General features: G+C 33.3%; 2 protein-coding genes across 2 annotated transcripts in view; both read left to right on the forward strand.

The window, feature by feature from the left end:
- The first annotated feature begins 109 nt into the window (after positions 1-109).
- Positions 110-27850, forward strand: part of LOC118202552 (THUMP domain-containing protein 1) — a 46947-nt gene continuing 19206 nt past the window's right edge. The window contains exons 1-2 of the mRNA XM_085817542.1: positions 110-257; positions 24669-24867. Of these exons, the coding sequence (XP_085673668.1) occupies positions 24670-24867 (198 nt within the window). The 5' untranslated portion in view covers positions 110-257; position 24669. The remainder of the gene's footprint in view (positions 258-24668; positions 24868-27850) is intronic.
- Positions 16443-17081, forward strand: LOC146997387 (uncharacterized). The gene has a single exon (XM_085817547.1). The coding sequence runs from the start codon at positions 16443-16445 to the stop codon at positions 17079-17081; it is 639 nt and encodes a 212-aa protein (XP_085673673.1).

Genomic DNA, 27850 nt, shown 5'->3' on the forward strand with positions numbered 1-27850 from the left:
GCCACGCATTACGGAAATATTATGGCCATGGGAAGACACTATTTTATAAGTTAAATACAATCAAACAGTATTATTAATTATCATAAAATTACTGACCTGAATGATTTTGAATTTTTAAATATACATATTTTAAGAGTAAATAATTTATTATGATAAAAATTGATTTCTTGTAGTACATTTTATTAGTCTTAATGTTTCGCGCGAAATTAAAAATTGGCATCATCAGCAACACAGCAATCCTAAACGTTATATTCAACGTAAGTTATAACTTTTAAAACATACTGTCGTATTTCTATTTCTAATTTAATGATGTGATTATTGTAGTATGATTTTTTTTTGTACATTCAGTGAAATTAAAAAGAATGTTATTGAGATAATTGCACAGTAACTGAATGCAGTGTAATACGTTTAATCTAGCAGGAACTATGTTTACGAATCAACTTAAATGCTTTAACCCAAATAACAACGCCAAGTTACTAATGCGTGCAATCATTTAAATTAAAAAAAATTAACAAACAAATTTCTTAAGTAATTTGTAAACGGGGATTGTCGTTATGGAAAAAGTGCATGAGAAAACGTCTGAATTGATCAACGATGTCCGAAAAAAGAAGAAAGCGTTTTGTAATAAAAATGATCATGAAAAAGGGGAAAACAAAATTAACTATGAAGTGCCTTACTTGAAACATAACTGTTGTTGTTACTGCACTAAAGTATTTATCGCTCCGAAGTATTTGCTTAAACATATTTTTAGACGACATCCAGAAAGAATATTGCATCACCATCGTAAGTTAAGTTTTACGGATTTAGAAATTGATAATATGAAGCCATCTGTTAATCTTGTCAGTTTTTTAGACCGAGAATTTGGTTATTTAAAGAAAGAACTTAATTGTGTGAAACAAATACTAATACATAGTCATCCGTCTTATTCACTTGGTGAATTAAAATATAATTCTTTTACATCTTGTACAGATGAAATCCATTTTAAGAAACATGCACAAGATTTGAATTTGAAAGAATCTGAAAAAATAGACACTGATAAAAAATCCTATGAAGTAAATGAATTAAAATTAAAATTTATGGATACCGAAAATAGAGTGCAGAATCTGCAGAAGAAATTTAATGAATTGTTTCAACTGGTTGAAGATAATGTTACATCCAGAGAAGATATTTGTACGAAGATATCTCTCACTGAAGAAAAACTTCTCAAACAGCAAGAGGCAGAATTTTACAAATTACGAAATAATATGTCAACCCAGTTGCAAAACTTGCAAGCTGTATTTTTAAGCCAGTTGCAAGAAAGTAATGTTCACTGGAAGAAGGAATTTTGTGAGGTAAAAAATGAACTAGCAAGATTAGATGCTTTAACGAATTTAAATGCAAAAAAAATTGATTCAGCAGATTATTTGGAAGGTTTGGAGAAAAAATTTGAAAATCGAATAATGCAGATTTTGTCTTCCCCTAAAATATTCAGAGAAAAGCATAAATCATCACATTCTAAACAAGAAGTATGTAGTAATACCTCTCTGCTCATTGGTCCAATTAAAGAATCTAAAAATAATAAATGTAGTGAAATATTATGTAGAGCTGATCAACCTGATTTTATACTTACAGAGTCTTCCTCTCCTGATCAAATAAAATCTACTTTAGAACAAAAGCTGAAATATTTTAATATTGGACCAGAAATTGGTAGATTATCTTCTACTGAATTTGAAGAGAAAATGAAACTTGTGTATTCAGAATTAAAAGGATTATGCAAGGTGCATAAAAATTTTATGAATATTCGTGATGAGATAAATTCACATGCGGAGAAAGTGGCATTGTCAAAATTAAAACAAAAAAGACATAAAAAAATTAGATTTAGTGAGCAAGCTGTAAGTGGTGTAAATACTGTGATGGAAATAAAAAATGAAGTTTGTAAAAAGTCAAATCATTTCTCACCTAAAGTTGAAAGTACTGGATTTCTGACGTCCAGTTTTGATGGAGGGGGAGATTGTTCTGCTAATGCTGCAGATGTTGACTTAAATATTAATCAAAAACTGAACTGTTCTTATGCCACAGAGATTGATGTGAATGCTAATAAGGTGTCAGAAGCAGCAGATTTTGAAGTAGCAAAAAATTATAGTTGTGATGATAAAATGCCTAAATGTAGTACTCCAAAAAGTGCAAAAGATGATCAGAATTCAAATCTAATACATAATTCAACTTTTTCTGAAGTAACTAGAAAAGTACATGAAGATTGGGATGATAAAAGTGATCTCGAGTCACTTAGTTCGTGGGATGACCAAAATTCACTGGAAACATAACATTTTAAAAACGATAGTCTATTTAAATGGTATATTTTCTTACACAATAAAAAAATTCTACTAGGCCCTTTTTTTTTTTATCAAGTTCTGTATCCTTGTTTCGCAGCAGTTCCCCCCCCCAGTTAAAAGTGATTGACATTTAACACCTATAGAGGTCTAAAAACTCTGGAGTGTTATGTTCCCATTAAGATGTAGCATTAAAAATGTATTAGTAATTGATTCGTAGGGTATATGGTGGACTTTATGATTTTCAAGATTTACAGCAAAATCAATCACTGTTATGTTTTGTGTAAAATGTGCAAATGTATCTAAGTATTTAAATGAGAGTTTTAAAAATTAATAAAATCTTCTAGTCGTAGGAAATATTTGCAGAAAATGATAGTGCTTCAAAAATATTTTTGGTTAATCTTTGGAATATGGTAACAGGTAGTTTGGCGACATTTTGGTAAGGCGATAAAGGTTACTAGCTGGGACTTTAGCAGTGTACATGGATAAAGTCAAGAGTGTGCGCAATGCCATTTTTGTGCAATTCTGGGATGTTTTTTTAAGGGGGGTAAGGACCTTTCAAGCTCACTTTTTTCCAATTTTTTGACCAATGTTTGAAATGGCCTCATATACAGGATATTAACCACACAGTCATATAATTTATGCTACATATAAATAAAAACATGCAGATATAGAAACAAGTTAAATGGGAAGTTTAAGTTGAGAACTTTTTTTAAAATTAAATTTTAGATATTGATTGTATATTGAAAATGAAACATAATAGCATATTATTGTCCGTAAGATATCTTTAAATAAAATGTAGTTACACTTTCGATTCTTGACTCAAAATAAAGCTAAATGTATTGGCTATAGAATGAATTAAGGAATTACAATTATATTCATAATTAATATTTTTAAAATTGAGAAAAATATTGAATTTTAATTTACTTACTCTTTTTTTTTTTTTTTTTTTTTTTTTTTTTACTAATATGGATCAAAACAAAACAAAAAAATTAAAAATCACTTTCATGTTAATTCCATGCATATGGGTATTTTTAACATATATGTGCAATTTCAGAAAATTCCATCAATAATATTTTTTTAAATCTTATGGATAAGTGTCAAAAACACAGTTTTGAGAAAAATGACTTTAAAGTTAAACTTTACGTTTTTTCACAATACAGTCAAAAGTCGTTAATCCGGACTCGTCGGGACTACGGCTCGTCCGGATTATAAATCATCAGTTTAAATCTGGTAAGATGGCATGCAAAAATTATAAAATTAAAACTATGAAACCGTAATTTATGAAATAAAGAACAATTATGATCTAAAGGGTATCAAAATTTATAAAAAAAGAAAAAGCTTAATATTTATTTGTTTACTTTATTAAACACTTTTAAGTTGTTTAAGTTGCTTCGTTTCATGTGATAATACTTTCTCTTTAATTCTATTAACCGGACATAATTTCTTGTTTAGTTACAAAGTTCCGCTGTTCAAATCCTATAATTGCTGTGTCGAGAATACCGACTAATTCGTCAATCGAAATTTTTTCGTTTTCAATAACCTCTGTGTCACTTTCTTCACTATCGGAAGTGAATTATAATGCCGAGGAATTTGATTTAAATCGTATCAAAGACGGAGTACATCGAAATGAAATACTACATTTAGTAAGGAATTATAAGCCAAATAAAATAAAAACGTCTGCCCTGAAGATAAGGATAGTGCTGACAGATCAACTTCCAATTCATTGCGTGGTGCTCCGGCGTTAAAGATAAACAAGTTTAGATAAACAAACGTTAAAGTTTAGATAAACAAAGGATATGCCTTTATCCATTTTTTGCAGCAATTCCACTTTTTGTTTAATGGACTTCGAAACATACAGCGTCTCACAAAAGTGATGGGACACTTGTGCTTTACAAAAGGAAACTGTAATAAAATAAATTAAAAAAACATGTAAAATTTTTTTGTGGGTGTGTTTCATACTTAAATTTAGTAACAATTATTACATAACATACATTTTCTCAAAATATTAAAATATTAATTTAATAAAAATACAATTGTTTAAAACGGAGCAAAAAATGACTCGCATAAGTGATGGGACACCATTAGATACTACTACATACTACAATAAAAATATTTTTTGGGTTTTTTATTTTTACTCAAAAGCAATTGGCAATAATTTATAAAATCTTCTGCAGTATTTCTCTCCAGTTTGTTTTGGAATTTTTGTGTTTTTTATCTCTGTGCAGCCATGCATGCTAAACGAAAAGACACTTTGCCTGAAATTCGAAAATTAGTTATTAATTTGCATATTGAACATGGAAAATCTATTAGAGAAACTGCTGAAACAGTTAACTTGAGTCATTCAACAGTTTTTAATATCATTAAACGATATAAAATGAATCCTATCATTCAGGATAAAAGAAGACCTGGCCGACCATCAAAGCTATCCAATGGAATAGAGTGCATTATCGTTCGAAATATTAAAAAAAGTCCAAGAATGAGTGCTCCTAAAGTTGCTGTTTTTTTACAAGCCTTATATGGAGTAATTGTTAACCCTGAGACTATTAGAAGAGTAATTCGATCTGCTGGATATCACGGTAGAGCAACCAGGAAAAAATTCTTCGTAAGTGAAAAGAATAGTAAACTCAGACTGGCTTTCACAAAATCCAACATAAATAAGAATTCTGATTACTGGAATGAAGTTATATTTGCTGATGAGAGTAAATTTAATATATTTGGTTCTGACAGTAGAATCTTCATGTGGAGAAAACCCAGGGAAGAATTTCACAAACAGAACTTGGTGCCAACAGTTAAACATGGAGGAGGAGGAGTCATGGTACGGGGGTGTATGTCGTCCGCTGGAGTTGGTAATCTTGTTTTTATTGACAGTATAATGGATCAGTACAAGTATATTGACATTTGAAATCAAAATTTGAAATCTTCAGCACAAAAATTGAACTTTCATAACGATTTTAAATTCTACCACTACAATGACTCCAAGCACACTGCTTTGAGCGTTAGACTCTGGCTGCTGTATAACTGTCCTGAAATAATAAAAACACCACCACAATCTCCATACTTAAATCCCATAGAGAATATTTGGCAAAAATTGGAATCAAGAGTTCGCAAACACACCATTTCTTCAAAACAACAATTAAAATCGGTGTTTCAAGAAGAATGGGGTAAAATCACTCCAGAAATCACAAAAACATTAGTCGAATCTATCCGAAGAAGATTAAATCATGTTTTAAAAGTAAAAGGAAATCCAACAAAATATTAAAACCTTTTAAAAAGTAAAATTTTTGGATAAATATTTGATGGAAAAGTAAGTGTCCCATCACTTATGTGAGTCATTTTTTGCTCCGTTTTAAACAATTGCATTTTTATTAAATTAATATTTTAATATTTTGAGAAAATGAATGTTATGTAATAATTGTTACTAAATTTAAGTATGAAACATACCCACAAAAAATTTTTACATGTTTTTTAAATTTATTTTACAACAGTTTCCTTTTGTAAAACACAAGTGTCCCATCAGTTATGTGAGACACTGTACTTTCGCTTTGTAGATCCTTTACATATTAGTAAATATATATCAGAAATTCTATTTGACATAATCAAAAGTTCAAGCTTACTTTTATAAAATTGCTCTAACAGTCTGCAAAAAATAATAAGCCGGATCCAATTCGAAGGTTAAGGAACAACGCAATCTGCAACATTAACTGAATTAGGTAATTTTAGCTTAGCTTATACCGTCCGTTATACATTAAACGCGCATGTGAAAACGTATTATGCGCACACGCATATTCGGAGCCGTAAAGGTCTTACACGCATGCGTCAACGGGACGGTTTGTAGCTTTGAGGTCCGGATTATTGGTGTACGAATTAACGACTTTTGACTGTAATATATTTTTTCCCTTGCTAGTGTCCACCTGCTTCATAAATATTTCCTTCTTTTTCAGATAATAATGCATTAGCATTCTTTTGGGACATTCGCTTAGCTCTCCTAGCCTCTTTTGCCATTAAACAGGCTTTCTTTTCAGCTGCGAGAATCCTTCGTTTATCAGCAACAAATGCACTTGTAGTTGCATTATGACCTGGGGTAACATCCATTTCTCTCATTACATCTAGGCTACCCTTATTACCTTCATTAAAAGCTACCACAGCTTCATGAACAGCAACTTTTACATCACACCCAGAAGTTTTCGGACAAAATTTCCAAATCATAGAATTTAAGGATTCTGCGTTTTTCCTTTTAAACACCGCTTTAAAAGCTTTGGTTCAGATAAGTCTGTAAAAACCTTTTTTTATACAGTTCATTACAGCTAAAGGTACAGTCTTCTTATGATGAAAAATTTCTTTATTGGAATCTTCTAAAGCTTCGTGCTTTTGGAACTTCCACCATGACTTATCTCCTTCAGGACAGAAAAAGTGCATGGGCTTGTCATCTGTGGATCTTATGTGACACCATACTGCCCACACTGCTTTTTGCATGTTTTGTAAAGATCCACTATTTTCTCGTATCGCATTGCCATAATAATCAGTCAGTTGGTCAGTTAGCTTGTCTGTTAACTGTCCTTTACCTGAAAGTGGTTTATCATCAGCACATTTTTTTTGTCCTCATATCAGCTTTTAACTTTCTGAGTCTGGTGCCCATCCTTTTTTGAATATGGCAAATGCATTCCAGTTTTTCTACAGTCACTTCTTGACCATATGGCTTGTCTTTGCTGATTTCCAAAAATGTTTTTGAGTCTCCATCGCTAAGATATTTTGAGTAACGCACATTTCTCTCCTTTATTGAATGCTGAAACATGTGTAGCATTCCAATGACTTCCATTTTTCCAGCCGAGCCTTCATGGTTTCTTACGCAGTCATGAGAAGCTACATTTCTTTCGCAACCTTTACAAAAAGAAGTTAGCACTTCAACATCAATAACTTTTCCACTCTCTGATCTGATTAAAGTACATACGCCAATTTGGGAGATGAAGCCTCTTGTTTTCCAGGTACCATCACCCGAAACAGTAATATTTTCAGAATTATCAGATAATGATATTTCTTCCAATGCAGCTTCCTTCATTGAAATTTTAGAAACTGTAGCTGTTGCTTGTCCAATCTTCTTCACAGCTTTGTCATAAGATTTTTGAGATAATAGAGCCGGGAAATCCATAATGCTGCAAAATCTTTCCAAACCTGCTAGGCTTTGACCTATGCATCTCATAGCATACACGATTCTTAAATTTACTTCAAATTAATTCTGCTTCACACCAATCATACGTGATGTCTAAAATTCGTTAATTTGCGAGCATTTTGTACAATTGATGGACGTAGTTGAAGATATCCCAGTCACTTTACTTTCTATTATTTCAATTTCTGAGTGACAAATTTTGCAACAAAGATAATTTTTAAGTTCTTGGTGCATTAAACAAATATCTATAATTCTGTAACCTTGAAAATTATTTTCCAGAGAAGAATCAATTTCATACTTGCTCTGTGAAGTTTCCAATTTTATTTTTTTCTCAGATGCAGATACGTTCTGATTTGCATTCAAATTGTCAGACTTTTTGCCATGAAATCTCCTTTTTCTGGATCGATAACCAACAAAACAATAATAATCTTTTCCCATGCTTAATAAAACATATAGTTTAATTTGTTTTCAAGCAAAATATGGAAAATTAGGTAAAAATCTACAGTTATTCACTCACTGAAAATCAAACAAATCTTTTGCCACGCTTTCTAGATATAAGCAAATGTAAAATGAAATAAGTTGAGTGGTAGCATTCCTACTGTACGAACATGCATTAAATAAACCATGGGGAAAGAAATAAAGATAAAAATTCCCAGTCTAAAGTCATAAAACAGGTGAGTGGGACAAACGCGGAAGTAACAGCTGCAAACGTAAACAAGCACTGGCGTCTCTTTAAATGGTTATTTTCTAGAGTGAGCTTTATATGAAAGCTCATAACTCAAAAACTAATGATGATATTTTGATGCGGTTTTTTGCACAGTATTCAGAATTCTATGAATATTCAAAATATATATTTTTTTAAAATTTCGGTTTTTTGAAGGTTCAAAGGTCCTTACCTTAAATAGGTCGATGTGTACAAGGATACCGTGTATGTGCAATTCTTAAAAATGCGGCAAGCAGTGGGCGATTCTGCACTTTCTCCCAATTTTGCACCTAATCTTCGTCATGATTAAGCACTTTTGTTCCATGAAAGTTCTAGCATAATCGTAATTCGGCTAGCAGATTGTTAGGAAAAAAAAATGTTGAGTTAAAAAAAAAAAAAGGCCTTTACTTCGTAAAAACAAAATGGCGTTTAAAAAAAAAAAAAAAAAAAAAATTGCAAGTTGCTGTAGCAGGGTTGGTCGCCAAATTTTCTCCAAAAAATCGCCAAGTCTCCATAATCCGAAGATTAACCTATTTTTCTTATGATGTGATATATACAGTCAAAAGTCGTTAATCCGGACTCGTCGGGACTTCGGTGATTCCGGATTATAGATCATCAGTTTAAATCTCGTAAGATGGCATGCAGAAATTATAAAATTAAAAATATGAAACCTTAATTTATGAAATAAAGAACAATTATAATATAAAGGGTATCAAAATTTACAAAAAAAAAAAAAAAAAAAAGCTTAATATTTATTTGTTTACTTTATTAAACATTTCTTTCAATATAAGTTGTTTTAAGTTGCTTCGTTTTATGTGATAATACTTTCTCTTTAATTCTATAAACAGACACAATTTCTTGTTCAGTTACAAAGTTCCGCTGTTCAAGTCCCGTTAATTGTTGTGCCGAGAATACCGACTAACTTGTCAATCGAAATTTTTTCGTTTTCACCAACCTCTCTGTCACATTCTTCATGTCTTTATCCATTTTTTGCAGCAATTCCACTTTTTGTTTGATGGACATCGAAACACACTTTCGTTTTGTACGATCCTTTGGGAGCTCCAGAATCGGAAATTCTATTTGAGATAATCAAAAGTTCAAGTTTACTTTTATAAAATTGCTATTACAGTCTGCAAAAAATAATAATCCAGATCCAATTCGAAGATTAAGGAACAACGCAATCATCAACATTAACTGAAATAGATAACTAGATAATTTTAGATTATGCCGTCTGTTATACATAAAACGTGCACGCGAAAACGTATTCTGCACTTGCGCACACGCATATGCGCAGTGGTAAAAGGTCTTACGTGCATGCGTAAACGCCTATGCGCATGTGTCAACGCGGCGCATGCGCAGAATGTTTTTAGCTTTGAGGTCCGGATTATGGGTGTCCGAATTAATGACTTTTGACTGTATATCTAAATTTATAGTGATTATAAATATTATCTAAATATATAATAACCTTTATTTGTAAACATAAATTGAAATTCTGTTGATAAATATGTTTATAAAACTATTTAAGCAAGAATTGTTCATACTGGAAAGCAATCTGTTAAGAAAAAGGTATTGTAAAAAAAATTCTATGAAATGCAGAAGTTATAAAGAAGAGAAGAGTTTTAGAATATGTATTGTTGATATTAAGCGTAAAAAAAATCTGTTAAGTATAATTAAAAGAATTGTTTCCTTACATTTTATAATAAGCCAGCTATAAGTTTTAAATAATTTTAAAAAAATCCCTTTTTTATTCCTTTTCAGAAATATTCATAGAAAGTTAAGTATATGGAAATTAGCACCAATGTTTAATGCATTTCACTATTAAAATAAAAGGTCTAATTTCAAATGAACCAAAGAGAGCATTAATTATAAATCGACTCAGATTTTTTTGATTTAAAAGATGCCTCAGAAGCTAAAATATCATCTCTTATTTGGGAAAATATTTTAGGGAGAATCTCTGCAAATAGAAAAGAAATAATGCCTAATTTTAATATTAATAATACAGTACAAAGTCCGAGATCCGGACTTCCAATATTCGGAATGATCTAAAATCCAGACCTCAGAGCTACCACTGACTTTTTCAAATTTCATTTTTTTGTATGCTTTACGTATGTGCATTTGATTACCCCTCCACGCATAATAAAACATGTGGACAGTCCCGATTCTTAATTTCACTTTGACACTAAATAAAATACCCCGTTATTGAAGAAACAATCATTTTAGCATAAATTTGTATGATTAATAATTTAACTCCGTTGCTGCATATCTACTTGGCATACATCTCAAACTAAAACATTCTACATAGATACATCCTTGATTTTACTCCTACTATTATTTTATATCCCTAATGCCAACCTGCCGAATCATTATTTATTATATTTTTCTTCATCACCGCATGTTTATCAACACATGACAACTTGAGTAATGACTCGTTTAGCAATGCCTAAATAATTTTTTATGTTAGTAAATAATAATAAAGAGCATGGTAACCTTTTATGTAAATATTATGCTTGGCAAAGAAATGTTGATGAGGAAAAATTTAACAAACATTTCTTTCCCTAGCCTAAAAATAGATTTTGTTAATGATATTCATAGGCCCAAGAATAACTGATTTGTTATTCACATTAACCCAGAACCAGTACCAGGGCACGTATGGTTGCACCGGGGGGCAGAATTTAGGGAAGAGAAAGGGAGGTTCTTGGTAGCAGAATTTAAAACTCACGGAGACTATATCAGGCAGTAATATATCTAGCGCCGGCCCTCAATAAGTATATGTGGGAATTTATTTATTCAGGACTCGGATAAGCCTTAAGTACATGCAAGAAACAGACGTATGTATAATAAATAACTAAACTAATACAATTCAGGCTTAATTGTCTCAGTGCGCGATAGAAGCAAAATAAAATTTAGTGGAATAACTTCATTGTTAGTCGCCAATCTCATAATATATAACCAAATGTGTATAGTGAATCATAACTAAATTTTATGATGATAGCTGCGAATTTTAAAGGTTTTCTGATATCGCAAACCAAAGATGAAGTTTTCGATTAACGGATTTTGTAAAGAAATGTTGAGAAGCGGTAACAAATGAAGATGATATAAAAGAAATTTTCATTGTGGTGATAATGCTCCTCAATCATCAATCAGTTAATAGATGACAAAATCTGTAGTATCAGGGCTTAATTTCTAAAATTAGAAGTGTCAGAGCCATATGGAAGACTGGGAGGAAGGAAAGAAAAAATAAATAAATAAAATAGCTAAAAATTAAAATAATTAAATAATAAATTTAAATTAAGATTAATTTTAATTAATTTAATCACTTAAATAATTAATTGATTTAATTTAATTAAACAAATAAATAATAAATTTAAAGTGATAAAGAGACAGCAAATAAATTATTAAATTAATTTCAAATAGTTAAATAGAAAAAAATGCATAGGACCTTGTCTTATTTGGGACACTGGGCTGGAAATTCCACTTAGCAGAAGAAGCAGCTCAGTCTGAGTTTAAGCCCTGATTATACGTGTAATGTACTATTCCAAGGGATGACAGGTACCACTTTTTTTTTGCAGTACAAGGAGAATAGTGAGAATTCTAGAAAGAGTATGAGGATATGGAAAGAAATTTAACGGAAAATTTTAACTTTGAAAATAAAAAGGGGAGAGTTCAAGACTTTCTGATCGCTGAGACTAGTATTATTCTGTCGATAAAAATACTAGCCATGAAGCAGAAATTTTCCTTGAATACATTTTCTTGAATACAACGTGAGAATAAACGTAAGACTTCTCTGTACAAACGACAGCAGTGGTTCCGCATTTGGTTACATCATTCAGAAAGTCTACAGGAGCTCTGCAGTAGGAAGTCACTAGCGTGGAATGTGCATGACCAGGGTATCACTTTTAGTTCTTTGAGAAATACAAAATTTACCCGCTTTCATAAACTCATTGCATATTCTGGAGAATAAGCCTTTGACATATGATTGGAGGGCTCTTGCCTTAAAAGTCTCGACCTCTATGTAAGAGTGCGAGAGAAATACAAGCCTGCATTCAGAAGTTAGAATTTATTTTTTAAGGCATGTTTACTATTAAAACAAAATTTATGTGCTAAAATTGTGGCTCACTTACATAATAGAAGAGCCGGAGCCGTTTCATTTAGGGCTCCGGTGCGCTATGCCTGAAATTATAATTTATCTCGAAAACTGAGAAGTATCGGAACCGGGCTCCGGTGCAATTTAACCCTCTCAGCCGCCAGGGTTTTTGCTAAGAAAGCACAAATCTCCCAAAACTACTATAAGAACAAATTATGTTTTTGAATTTAATGTAAAAACACTTCTGGTATTACATACTCGGATTTGTGTACTTTTGATATATTGGCTTAATTTCTCTGACATATTTTAATATTCACGTATATATATGTTCTTACAGATGTCACAAAAAATATTCTAGGCCCTATATATACGACCTTGCCGCTTAGAAGGTTAAGCTCTGTATAGTATGGTTCTAGATCCAGAAAATAGTGCTACAGATAGTGAAGAAAGTGACAGGTTACTGAAAACAAAAAAATTTCAATTGACAAGTTAGTCGGAATTCTTGATGCGGCAATTACAGGACTTCAACAACGTTAACTGAACAAGAAACTGTTTGTGTACAGAATTAAAAAGAAAGTATTAGCACAAAAGTCATAGAAACTTAAACAACTTGCATTGAAAGAAATGTTTAATAAAGTAAACAAATAAATATTAAGCTTTTTTTTGTAAATTTTGATACCCTTTAGATCATAAATGTTTCATTATTTCATAAATAATCATAATTATAGTAAATTGTATATTGTATCATTTCATAATGATTTTATATTTTTAATTTTATCATTTCTACATGCCATCTACTAGATTTAAACTGATGATCTAATACCCGGAAAAAGGAAAAATCCCAATTCCACGATTGGGATTTTTCCAGATAAAATTGTCGTTGGTGTCATGTATTTTAGTTTACAGTGATTTCATTGGAAAATATTCCACCTGTTTTACCTGCTTGGCAACAAGGATTTTTTTTTTCGCCTTGTTTTTTGCATTTCAGCTTAGAAACAAGTTTTGAACTTTGGATTAATTTTCGAAGAAAAAAACTCGCTCTCAGCTTATATTCAATAAATATTTTCTAAAACACAAAGTCCCACGTTCTAAAAAGTCTTACATTAGCTTGGTATAAAATTTTTACAGATTTACTTGGATAACCATTTTTTATGGAAAGTGGAGGAATTGTTTTACAACATATATTCTACTTTTTTCACATAATGATTTGATCGCAGAGGATTTTGACAGAAAAAAATCAATTGCCACATGCTTCACAGATACAGACAAATTCTGATACAGCAATTATTTTTAAAATGGCAAATGTAGATTGTCTTCCCACTATAATCAAAATAAATAAAATTTTAAAATTCAAGCAGATTCTACAAGTAAAAAAATATGTCACAGATTTAAATTATAGAATTCTCTTTAATACTTCATTAATGATCTTTCTAGAAGAATGCTAAAGAATTTAGCTAGAAGAATGGCGTGCTGGCAATAACCTAAACTGATCTAAAATTCCAAGTAAGTGAAGTATGGTGATTTTTAGAAAAAATTAAATTAAGGAACTGCTTATTCTATCAATATAAACAATGAAGAAATATCAAGAACACTAATTCAGAAGTCAAACAACAAAAATCAGCGTTATATTTACAAAATTTTCACAGGACTAGTTTCGATGGTTTTACCGAACCATCATCTTCAGCTGCAGAACCGCAAATGAACAAGATAGGAAATAATGATTAGATAAGATAAGAAAGCCTGGACAAGAATAAGCAAGTGGCGCCATCTGTTGGCGAAACCAGAACTAAAACATAATTTCTCTAAAAGCCGAAGGCAAATTTGGATTGGAATTAGGATCGTTAACTAGAACAGGAAGATTTTTATGAATGTGAAATGCCTCTAGAAAATCCAGTTCTCCAATGGAAGATGTTTTTTGAATAATTTTGGCAGCAGAAAAATTGAAAGTGTGATTTTCGGACCAACAATGTTGAGCAACAGAAGACTTCTGTGTTTCCTTTTTTCTAACATATGCCTCATGTTCTTTGACGCGAAATTTTAAGGCTCTCTTAGTTTGGCCAATGTAAATTAAACCACACTGGCAAGGAATCCTATAAATACCCCAGGAATTCATATCCGGAATGGGGTCCTTGAGTATAGAAGTTGGAATTTTATTGATGGGAGAATAAACAACCCGAAAGTTAAATTTCTGCAAAATATGTGCAACTTTATAGCTAATTGATGGAAAGAAGGGAATGACAACAGAATTTTTATAATCTCCTAAAATAAGAGTGTGGCTTTTAGTGTGTTGAGATGAAAATTTTTTAACTGCTTGATTAATAATGGTGGGTGAAAAGCCCCTGTCAATAGCTATTGCTTTTAAATAATTTAGTTCTGCATCAAGGGCTAGTTTGGGGGAGCAAACTTGAAGAGCACGGAAAACATAGGAATAAAAGGAAGCTAACTTTTGTTTTGTCGGATGACATGATTTAAAGTGTGGTGGAAGGCAAACCGATGAAGGTTTACGGTAAACTGTAGTACTGAAGTTGGATGTGTTACGTGTGACCAGAATGTCGAGAAACGGAAGAGAATTGCAAGTCTCAAGTTCAAAAGTGAACTGAATAGCAGGATCAATAGAATTCATTGTTGAAAGAACTTTATTTAAATCATCTTTATTACCTTCAAACAGGGTAAAAGTATCGTCTACGTAGCGGAACCATGCCGGGAAGTTTAAAGTTTCAAACAATTTTGATTCATAATAATGCATGTAGATATCAGCCAGGATGGGACTGAGGGGGCTTCCCATGGCTAATCCCTCAGTTTGCTTGTAATATTTATTTTGGAAAACAAAATGTGTTTGGTTCAAACAGAGTTGAGTGAGAGAAATTAGCTCATCAATTTCGATGCAAGAGAAATGAAATTCGCGAAGTCTGGTTTCTAGACATCTTAATGCACCCTCCACTGGGACATTGGTGAATAATGATTTTACATCAAAAGAAACCATGAGTAAATTAGTAGGAGAAATGTTTTTAACCTTTTTTACAAACTCTATTGAATTTTTTATGGTGTAAATGTTATTGTCTAATAGAGTGGAAAATCTAGAAACTAAATATTTAGCTAATGGATACGAGGCAGTACCTAAATTTGATACAATAGGGCGGAAAGGAATACCACTTTTATGAATTTTGGGAAGAGCATATAATCTGGCACAATTCGCATTAAGATGTCTAGAAACCAGACTTCGCGAATTTCATTTCTCTTGCATCGAAATTGATGAGCTAATTTCTCTCACTCAACTCTGTTTGAACCAAACACATTTTGTTTTCCAAAATAAATATTACAAGCAAACTGAGGGATTAGCCATGGGAAGCCCCCTCAGTCCCATCCTGGCTGATATCTACATGCATTAATCAAAAACCTTCGAGTCGCGTTTCAAGAATTCTGTTAAATTGCAAGCTTGCCTTACTTCGGTCCGTGATAAGGGATACACGTCAACAATTGTCCAAAATTGAACATGAACTCTATAAGCTTCATCTGGAACTCGCTAAATCATATCCAAAATTCACTGCCCTTGAACAAAAGTCTTGGTCTAGAACGGAGAATGCAGTTAACCGTCATAAAAACACCCTTGCAGTTAAATTCGAAAAACTTCTTTTACAGTCTTCCAGTTCAAGTAGTTCAAAAAATCTTCCCATTGTAAACATCAAGCCAATAGTTAATATTTCTAATGCTAGTCTTTCAGAAGAACAAGAGAGAATTCTAAAATATAATTTTAACTTCTCACAAGCCTGTAAACCCTCGATTCCAAAGATTTTGGCTCCTATCGAAAAAGCTTTTAAGTTCAGTAAAGTTTCAGATTCACAGAAAGAAATGATTAGGCATCTTATCGCTCATAGTCTTTCAGAAGAACAAGAGAGAATTCTAAAATATAATTTTAACTTCTCACAAGCCTGTAAACCCTCGATTCCAAAGATTTTGGCTCCTATCGAAAAAGCTTTTAAGTTCAGTAAAGTTTCAGATTCACAGAAAGAAATGATTAGGTACCTGCAAAATAGTTTACCTGCAAAAGTGTTTCTCTCACATTAATGTTTACATTAACTTTATTTATTTTGCACTAGTGTCGTATGTGAACTTATTAGTGACTGATTATTGTGTATTTATTTGTGTCATATTGGCAATATATATTTGTTTTTGTGAATCATGCCTCCACCACAACCCATCGCAGACGATCTTAATATCTCACGTGTTTCCGTCAAACCTCCCCCATTTTGGAAGGTCAACCCTACTTTGTGGTTTGCACAACTAGAGGCCCAGTTTGATATCGCCGGAATCACTGTTGACTCCACGAAATTCAATCATGTGATATATGCAATCGAATCTGATATTCTCAATAGCGTTTGTGATATCGTTTTACACCCACCTGTGACTGGCAAATATGATACACTAAAAACATGCTTAATTGAATTGCATTCTGAAAGTGAGGAGTCAAAGATACGTACACTTCTTCAAAGGCTAGAACTTGGCGATCAACGCCCATCACAATTACTTTGCCGTATGCGAAACCTCGCTGGAGAGACCGTTGGAGAACCTTTGTTGAAATCCCTATGGATATCTCGTCTCCCGCAAAATACACAAAGTATTCTTGCTGCCTTAAGTGATGATCTCCCAAAACTAGCAGTTGTAGCTGATAAAATTATAGATCTCGCAACTCTCCCGCACATAAATAGTGCTGCTACGGCATCTACCTCTCCCATTGAACAGCAAGTTGCAGAACTGACAAAGCAGGTAAATGAACTTTCGCTAGCCCTCAAAAACAGCCGTGAGCGTTCCTGTGAATGAAGAGACTATTCCAAATGCACCAGTAGGCGTAATAGATCTAGTGGACGCTATCGACAGTATAAAGAACCGTGCAACAACATCTGTTTCTACCATACTAATTTTGGTTCCAAAGCACGAAAATGTGTTTCTCCGTGCAATTTCCGGCAGTTGGAAAACTAGATCGGCGATCGCTTGCCGCCCAACGTTGCGACCGCCACATCAATCGAATTCTTTTGGCCGATTCGTCCTCAAACCTGACTTTTTTAATTGACACCGGAGCCGATTTATCTGTCATTCCCAAGAGTTACAGTCAGCATGTCAAAATACCAGCTGCATTGGAACTCTTTGCCGCTAACGGCACTAAAATTGCAACGTATGGCACCAAACTTTTGACCATCAATTTAAACTTACGTCGCTCATTTACTTGGCCTTTTATCCTGGCAGACGTCAATCAACCCATCATAGGTGTTGACTTTCTCACAAAGTTCAACTTACTCATAGACGTTAAAAACAACTGTTTAAGGTATACTTCCTAATGTGAACCCGCTCAGTACTAGCATTCATATTTTGATGGGTAGCTCAAAATTTGACAAAATTCTTGCCGATTACCCTAGCTTGACGAATCCTTCGCAAACTTTTGAGAGGCCACCAATGTCAACGATTTTCCATCACATTGAAACTAAAGGACATCCTATTTTCTCCAAACCTAGAAGATTATCTCCAGAATTACTTCAAGCTGCACGTCAAGAGTTTGATTTTCTCCTATCAAAAGGCATCATTCAGCCTTCAAAAAGTCTTTGGGCAAGCTCCCTGCACATGGTTCGTAAGGCTAATGGCGACTGGTGACCGAGCGGGGATTATCGTCGCTCAAATGCCGTTACAGTTCCGGATCGCTATCCTGTACCCCATATCCAGGATTGCACTAAAATGTTTTCAGGAAAGAACATATTCTCAACACTTGATTTAGCATGTGCCTATCATCAAATTCCTGTTAACCCTGAAGACATTCCGAAAACTGCCGTCACAACCCCTTTTGGTCTTTTTGAATTTTTGGCTATGCCGTTTACTTTCAAATCAAAGAAATTCAGGCCAAACTTTCCAACATTTTATACATGAAGTTTTATTTGGATTGGATTTTTGCATCCCTTATTTTGACGACATCCTTATTGCATCGACTAGCGAAGAAGAGCACATCCGTCATCTTTGTCAAGTGTTTGATCGTTTGAATAAACATGGTTTGACATTAAACCCTAACAAATGTGTACTCGGAAAACCATCTGTTTCATTTTTAGGTTGCCTCATTACTGCCTCAGCTGTAAAACCCCTGCCTGAGAAAACAAAAGCAATTGTGGACTTCCCAAAACCTATCACTATTGTCAAGCTCAGACGTTTTTTAGCCATGATAAACTTTTATCGCTGCTTCTTACCAAAGGCAGCCGAGACCCAAGCTTCACTGAATGAACTCTTAAAAGACTCACGAAAAAATGATAAACGTCCTGTTCCTTGGAACGACAAACTTAATCAGGCATTTGAAAAATGTAAACACGACCTTAGTAATGCTGCAACTCTCTCCTATCACTCCCCTAACCAAAAGCTGAGTGTTATGGTCGACGCTTCTGACATTTCCATTGGAGCTGTCTTAAACGTTCGACATTCTAATGACTACCAGCCGCTAGGATTTTTCTCACGTAAGCTGTCCCCTATAGAACAAAAATACAGCACGTATGACAGAGAATTATTAGCTATTTACGCAGCTATTAAGTATTTCAGGCATAATCTTGAAGGTCAACACTTCACTATATTTACTGATCACCGGCCTCTAACTTATGCATTCACATCAAAATCAAATTCTGCTTCGAGACAAATTCGGCATTTAAATTTTATAGCCCAATTCAGCACCGATATTCAGCATATATCAGGTTCCAGCTATGTTGTTGCGGATACTCTCTCACGTATTCAGGGCATCGATGCCAATGCACCACTGGATTTCATGCTTATTGCTCACTCGCAAGCCACTGATGAGGAGCCAAAACGTCTGAGTGAAGACCAAACTGCTCGCTGAAATTCCAGTCATTATAACTTACTCGGGACCTCCAACTATTGTGCGATACTTCCAACAACAGACTGCGACCTTATATACCACTTGAGTTCAGGAAAAAAGTTTTTGACTGTTTTCACAACCTATCGCACTCAGGTGTCCGGGCTTCCAAAAAGCTCATACAAGAAAGATTCGTTTGGCCATCCATGCTAAAGGACATTGCCAACTGGACTCGTTCCTGCATCATGTGCCAACGTTCAAAAGTTACCCGGCACACACATAGCCCTTTGGAAAAATTGCGATGCCATCCGAACGATTCGACCATGTCCATATAGACATCGTTGGTCCTCTGCCACCATCTGACGGTTATCGATATCTACTCACCTGCATTGACAGATTTACTCGTTGGCCTGAAGCTTTTCCCATTCAGGACATCTCTGCTGACTCTGTGGCTCGACAGTTTATCACCAGTTGGATTGCACGATTTGGTGTACCATCAGTTGTGACTACTGATCAAGGTCGACAATTCCAGTCACACCTTTTTGCTTCTCTGACATCTATGCTTGGAATACGCAGAATTTGCACTTCACCGTACCATCCTTCCGCCAACGGATTAGTGGAACGCTTACACCGCGACCTGAAAGCAGCCCTGAAGTGCCGTAATGACACCCGTTGGACTACTTCACTTCCTCTTGTGCTTCTTGGTTTGCGTTCTTCTTTCAAGCAAGACCTCGCAGGTACATCCGCTGAACTTGTCTATGGCACACCCCTTCGATTACCATCTGAGTTCTTTCAGCCATCCTCTGCTCCAGTCGATCCAGCATCCTTTGTCCAGACTTTCCGAGAGGCGATGAAGAAGCTGTCTCCGACTCCTACTTCGTGCCACAACAAATCTGCCCCTTTCGTGCACCACACACTGAACACTTGCACTCATGTGTTTGTGCGAAACGGTCAAACCACCACTCACTCCTCCATACGATGGACCCTTCAAGGTCTGTGCATAATAATAAGCATTTCACTGTTCTCGTGCACGACAAGGAAACTGTCCTGAGCATAGTTCATCTGAAGCCTGCTTTCTTTGAAGCTCCAAACACTCAGGTTCCTGTGACCAGGGATCCTCCTGACGCCCCGGATCCAACTGCTACTCCGGATACTCCTCCTTCGACCGACCTTACGCTTCCTCCCAGTGCTCCACTAGTCGTCACACGATCGGGAAGACGTGTGCGCTTCAAAACCAGATATTTGTGAACTGAATTTTTTCATCATACCTTTGGTTACTCGGGGGGGGGGGGAATACTGTGGAGAACTCTTTATGATTATTATTTGTCCGCTGCCCCGAGAGAGGGCGCTACCAGCTTTCTCCCTCTTCCTCTCTGGAGGAAAATTCGAACTGGTTACTTGGTTCCTGGCTGCCATCGGTGAAGCACGCACTCACCTCTCTATCCCTCCGTGATGTTATCGTAGCTGTAATATGACTTTCTTGATTTTTACTCATGCGGACTTGCAAACTGAAAAAAGCTCATCTTGTAACTACATGCAATGTGATTGTGTATAAGTGAATATATGTTAAAATATATATCATCCTAGAATTAAATATAAATGTTAATATTACCGAGTCAGATTTTGTTAACATTCAACGTGCAATTAAAAATGGCATCCATCAACAACAGCCATAAATTTACAAAAAAAAAAAAAAAAAAAAAAAAAAAGGCTTAATATTTATTTGTTTACTTCATTCAACATTTCTTTTAATCTAAGTTGTATAAGTTGCTTTGTTTTTTGTGCTAATACTTTCTCTTTAATTCTGTAGATAGACATAATCTCTTGTTGAGTTACATTGTTGAAGTCCTGTAACTGCCGTTTCGATAATTTTGACTAACTTGTCAATTGAAATTTTCTCGTTTTCAGTAACTTCTCTGTCACTTTCTTCACTATCTGTAATGATATTTTCTGGATCTAGAACCATGCTGTAGATTTCACCATTCATTAATTGATTGATAATTGAGAAGCATTAACATCACAATTAAAAACTTCTTTTATATCATCTTCATTTGTTACCGCTTCTCCACATTTCTTTACAAAATCCGTTAATTGGAAATTTCACCTTTGTTTTGTGATATTCGAAAACCCTTAAAATTTGTAGCTATCATCATCAAATTTAGCTGTTGTTCACTATACATATTTGGTTATGCATCATGTTAGCTATTGTTCACTATACATATTTGGTTATGCATCATGAGCTTGGCGACTAACGACATGTTGTTCAGTTAAATTTTATCTTGCTTCTATTGTGCACTGAGACAATTAAGCCTGAATTGTAGTAGTTTAGTTATTTATTATGCTTATGTCTATTTCTTGCACATGCTTAAGGCTTATCAGAGTTCTGAATAAATAAATTCCCACATATACTTAAGCCTTATTGAGGGCCAGTGCTAGATATCTTACCGCCTGTTGCAGTTTCTGTGGGTCCTGAATTTTCGGCCTGGTGCGGCCATACGAGCCTTGGCGCTGGTTCTGGGTTTGTGTGAATAACAGATCACTTATTCTTAATTCAAATAGCCATAAATGTAATCTTTGGGTCTATGAGTATCATCAACAAAATCTATTTTTAGCATATGGAAAGACATTTTTAGTAAATTTTTCCTCGTCAACAGTTTTTAGTGCATTTAACTTAAATCTGTAAACATCACCAAGCGTAACGTCAACATAAAAGGTTACCATACTTCTTTATTATTCAACTAGTAACAAAAAAAAAAAAAAAAAATTGTTTAGGCATCGCTACATGAGTCATTACTCAAGTTGTCATGTTTTGATAAATATGCAGTGATGAAAGGAAAGTATAATAAATAATGATTCATCAGGTTGGCGTCAGATCAACGATATGTCTATATGGAATTTTTCGGTTTGAGATGTGTGCCAAGCAGATACACAGCAACGGAGCCAAATTACTGATCGTACAAATTTATGCTAAAATGATTGTTTCTTCAATAACAAGATATTTTATTTAGTGTCGAAGTAAAATTAAGAATCGGAACTCTCCAGATGTTTTATTATGTGTGGAGGGGGGAATCTAATGCACATGCATAAAGCTTACTAAAAATGTTGGTGGTTTTGAGGTCCGGATTTTAGATCATTCCACATAATGGACGTCCAAATCTCGGACTTTGTACTGTACATGGAAATATACGGCTGAAAAAAGTCATGTATTTAATTATTTTCTTAATAATAATTCCAATAGTTATTTAATAAGTGGCCTTACCCTATTTTTAAATAAGCATCCTTAACAGTTTTGATATAATTCAGGATATGTGTTATTTAGTAGATGCAAAAGTTCTTCGATGGGTACCTGAGCAGTCTAAACTGGCTGTTGGGTTAAAGAAGAATATCAGATGAAGTCAGCAGCTAAAACTGTCTTCATAACATTAAAAAAAAAAAAAAAAAAAAAAAAAAAAAAGATTTTGATAGCCAAAAAATGAACTTTCTCAGAAAATTTAGAAACATTTTCACATTTTTTAAAGTCATAAAACAGTTGCATGCCAAATCTAGTTAAATTTACATATTGTAAATTGTTAATTTACATTGATTTCTAACTTTTTTTAAAAGTTGTGTATTTCTAGTTGAATGGAATCGTTTGAAAATTTTGTAGAACAATTATATTTTGATGCAGGTAATTTCTCTGTTTTATTGAAATTGCAAATACTTTTCGATTAACAGGGCATTATTCATAATTGTGAAGTGAAGTGCCAACTATCTTAATTTGTCATCCTATGGTTATAATTGTAAACTTGTAGAAACACTTAGTCATAGAAAATTTACCAAGAAATTGGCAGAAGTCTTTATTGAAGAAAAGAAAAAAAAAAAAAAAAAAAAAAAATTCTGTAGGCTACTTTTGAAATAATCTGCTTATCTAAGAATTCAAGATATTGCTTCAGATTTATCTTTTCACTTGAAATTGAAGGCTGTATTATTGTAATTAACCATTTGCAGCCAAGGAGATTTCCCCCCCCCCTCCAATGGCAGATTCTGAACAATTACAAACGTAATCCAGTCCATTAATTTATACAAGGCCGGATGTGGTGGTCTCTTTATTATGAAGGCACCTAATAGGTGGGCCACCATTGCCTTTCCTATGAAGGGACAGACAGTTACATCCATGTCTTCTCCGGGATTCGAACCCAGGCCCTTCGGCATCGCAGTCAGCTTCTGTGACTACTTTACCAACTGGGGGGCTACAACCAAGGTAGTTCTACTTGACATAACTGTATGGATGATCTGCCACATATACATGGCAACTGTTCACAACTGATTAAAATTGTTTTCTTTAAATGAAAGTACAAACTCCTTTATGCTAACTAAGTCATAAATTTTGCAATTTTTTAAAAATCAAATGAAGGTAATCTTCAAAAGTAATGACACGTGGTGAAACTTTTAAAACTGCTTTCCTTGATAACTTTAATTCATTAAGATTGTTATTTTGGCTTCAAAGATCTAAAAAAAATTATTAGAGAAATATTTATTGCAAGATTTTAGGTAAGGAGCTGCCCATCTAGAAATGATTAGTACTTAAAAAATTATAAGTTTTAGATACGAGCATGAGAAGTGTTAACTAAAGTGGTTATACACTACAAAGTCCAAGATTCAGAATCGTCAAGGTTTTAGATCATCAGTGTAAATCTAAAATGACATGTAGACATTGGGAATTATGTATTGACCTTATTGCTTAGGTCAAATAGAAAAATACTAACTCTGCAAAGAATTTCAATTAATTCAGACTTTGTACTGTATTGTGCTGGAAAGATGTTTTGATGATCATTTTAACCCCTCCCTACCCATTTTTAAAATTTATATTTTCATAAAATGAATGTTTAAGAAAATATAACGTGTATGTAAGCCAGTTTTTAAAATTTATATTTTCATAAAATGAATGTTTAAGAAAATATAACGTGTATGTAAGCCAGTTTTCTTTCAAAAGTTTCAATTAATGGGGGGGGGGGAGAATCCGATTGTGGCACACTTGCCTTCTTTTGTTGAGTATTATGCTTCCATTCCTAGACTTTGTATACAAGGAAGGGCATTTTCTTGTTATTTTAATTTGGTTTGTTGTGTTTGTTTATATACTTACTCGATTGGTGTCTGGATTTCAGACTTTGTACTGTATTGTGCTGGAAAGATGTTTTGATGATCATTTTAACCCCTCCCTACCCATTTTTAAAATTTATATTTTCATAAAATGAATGTTTAAGAAAATATAACGTGTATGTAAGCCAGTTTTCTTTCAAAAGTCCTCCACGAAGGTATCCCTCCTCTCAGGCAAATGGCCCTCGAAGCTTTCCTGTAATCTCATAAGATCAATCTTCTTATTTGGTTGCTTGTAACACCTCTGCATGGCATTTCCTTAGATATATATCCATGTATAAATTTAATTTGTTACATACCTGTTCTGTCTTTAAAGCACTAGAGGAATTTTGAATCATACTGTATACTTTTATTTTAAAAAGCTGTGCCTATTTTTGTATGTAATTTAATTTTTTTATTAAGTATTATAACTTTTTTTTTCTTTTTTTCTGTAGAATGTCAGCGCCTTCTCAAAGAACAAAACGCAAGAATAAGAAAAAGTATTTTCAGGCCCCTAAAAAGCATAAATCTGGAATTTTGGAATCTGGACTAAGAGGCTTTTTAATAACTGGTAATAATGAACATAAGTGTGTTAAGGAGGCATATAATTTATTAAATGAATATGCAGATGAAATGTATGGAAATGAAACCCAGGTATAACCATTTTTTCATAATGAATTATATATTTGTAAATTTCCATTTAAAATTTCAGTAGTTATTTTCCTCCAAATGAGGTCGTAAAGAAAGAAATGACTATAAGATTTTGGGGGTCTTGCTTGTTATCATAACCACCTTTGTGGAAGTTACCAAATTTTCTGAATATGCCAAACTCTGGAAATCATACGCATAACAATTTTTCGCAAATCCATCAGTCAGGCAACATCACCATTTTTATTGTATTCCTACTTCCAACAGACGTTATAAACAAATTGGGATTTTTTTTTTTTTTTTTTTTTTTTTTTTTTTTTGCCTTAAACATAATTTTAAAATTTATGCTTTTGGGATTTGCCAGCAATGGAAAAAATTATGGTAAGATTTCTACAGGAATACAGAATTTTGCCACAAAAATCTCTAAAGCGAACAACAAGGAAATGCATTTGGTAAATAGCCAGTACTGCTGAGGTTTGTATGAAGCCGAGTTTCTGCAATTATCTGATGTTAAGTGAAAGCAGATTACTGTATATTTATAAAGAATAATAGGAAAAAATTACATAATGATTTGAAGATAAATGTATTTTATTTTTTAATGTATCACATAATCCATGTTTAATTACTAAAATTTGTATTTTAAATTGCTAAAGTATGTTTTCTTTTCATATGTTGATAATGTTTGCTGTCTTACAATAAATATCAATAGTTTGGAAATTTTGTTTAAAAAAATGCTGTGAAAAACAACTAACTTGCACCTGATAAGTAACTTTTATGTTTCATCTTTTAAATGTTTGCGAGTATGGTTGTGTTAATACGTAAGTACCAATAGAAGTATCTGATATGCTTATGCTGACATCCTTAGGTCGAGCTTGTCATTGGTTTTAAACTTTAGACTGAATGATTATGACCTTAGTGACTAAAATGGGACAGACCATCAAAAAGTGGGTAATGACTAGCTAGCAGCTGTGGTGAAGTTAATCCCTTTGTTCATTGATAAAAGGCCATCATGATAGAGAGTCACACAATATAGCACATAGTATAGCACACAGTGCTATACTAAATAATCTATATGAACTTGAAAAGATAAACAGAAATGGAAATTTAATATCAGCTGACAGTTCAGTAGCTGTATTAGCTATTTATTGAACTGTCAGCTGAGAGCATGCACCAATGCTTGACCATTGGTCTTTCTTTTGAGAGGGCAAAAGGATGACCCATTTTTTAGTCATATCAGCACCTGTAATAAAAAAAAGTCTTTATGTTATCATTTAATGCAAGAAATAATGGTTAAGTCTTTGCTAAAAACTACTTCCAGCAACTAAACCTAATCTTCATCTAAAGAAAATTATGTTCAGCATGTGGTAGGATATGGAAGATATTGTTTACTTTTGAGCTCTTGGAAATGAACCAGAGCATCAGTTCTAGAATATATTGCCATCATCACAAGCATTTGTTACAAAATTTGTCATCAAACATCCAGCATTGTTCAGCAGAAGACAAGTAAACTTCTAGCAATAACAATGCTCAACTATGTAGTGTTAGGATGATCAAACAAAAATCCAGGAGTTAAACTGGGAAATTCTTTCTCACCCACCTTCTTTATGAGATTTTGCCCCATCAGATTAATATCTGGGCAATACTTTCTTGAATGCAGAAAATTTAAAAATCACAATGATGTCTATCAAGCGGTCTGTCAGTTTCTCGATTCAAAATGAAAATATTTCTGTAAGAATGGGTTTAGCTGCTAGAAAGATAGAAGATGGTTGTAGAAAACAAGAGACAATATATTATTGGCTAATTAAACTTCTTTATAAGACGTAGATATTTAAAAAATTTATTTTGAAAAAACATTACTTTCTTTATAAACCTTATATTTTTGTGTAAATGTGATAGATACAAGTTTGTGTAATAAGTTAGTTACTGAACATTTATAGAATAAGTTAATGAAAATAGCACAGATATATTTATGAAAATACAGTGAAACTTGTCATGATGACTAGTCTGAATGGCTTACATTCCTTAGAACGTGAATGATATTAATACTGAAAATGTCTTCTCTAAGATGACCACCTCCACTAAAGGCTAAATTATTTTTAATTATAAATCTCTGAGATTGCCAAGAAGTTCTGAAGGGAGAGGTTAAGGGTGCTCTATAATTACAGTAGCTTTTTAAGGAATATGCAAAACATAAAATCTTTTGAATCACTGGTCTAGAACGACTTTTTGGCAGAAATATTTTGCTCCTGAGGAAGAGAGATCTGTATTTGCTTGCTTTTGAAACTATAGAGTTTTATTTAAAATCTAAGATTGCTTTTTTGTCTAATTTTAAATTCTGCATTTTTGTGTTTCTCATCCAAATAGTAGTGATAAGCTTAGATAAATCACAACAATAAAAGCAGAAAATTAGTTGAAAGGTATTTAGATGAAATTTATGATTAATTTACTGTTGGTGGAAGGATTAATTGACTATTAGTGGACTTCAGTTAAATCCTGGTAAAGACTCAGTATGGTAGATAAAACCTTGAAAGATTGAAAAATTTATCTCTGACAACTATGCATTGTTGTAAGAAATGAAGAAACAAAATTAAAAAAAAAACTAGATGGAAGTGGGTGCATTGTTAGGAATAGAGTGTATTTGTTAAAACAGGAAATGAATTAGAAGCTGCTAAAATAGGCAGAAAAATTATTCAGGTCTCCACCAAGGCTTGCTGATAGTATCAGCCAATGCCTGTAAATCATTAAAAGTAATTTCTTTTCCAAAACAATTGAAATTATCTGAAAATCATCATAAACATTAAAATGTTTCTGAGTTATATTTTTTAAATCCATTTAAGTCTTTGATCTAACTTTAGAATGTAGTTGAGGTAATGATTGATACTTCTGTTGTGTTCATATGCATTTTCCTTTGGGTATGAAATAATAAATCAATCACCGTTTCCTCAATTTTTATAGTTTTCATTTCTGCTAACTTGCAAACGTAGGTGCC

The sequence above is a fragment of the Stegodyphus dumicola genome, chromosome 5 (assembly GCF_044657685.1).
Source record: "Stegodyphus dumicola isolate Sdum_Otavi_A_Nest chromosome 5, ASM4465768v1".
Taxonomy (NCBI): Eukaryota; Metazoa; Arthropoda; class Arachnida; order Araneae; family Eresidae; genus Stegodyphus; species Stegodyphus dumicola.

What these genes read in the sequence shown, in the direction of transcription:
- LOC146997387 (XM_085817547.1), top strand. Translation starts at nt 16,443, where the DNA reads ATGCCTCCACCACAACCCATCGCAGACGATCTTAATATCTCACGTGTT.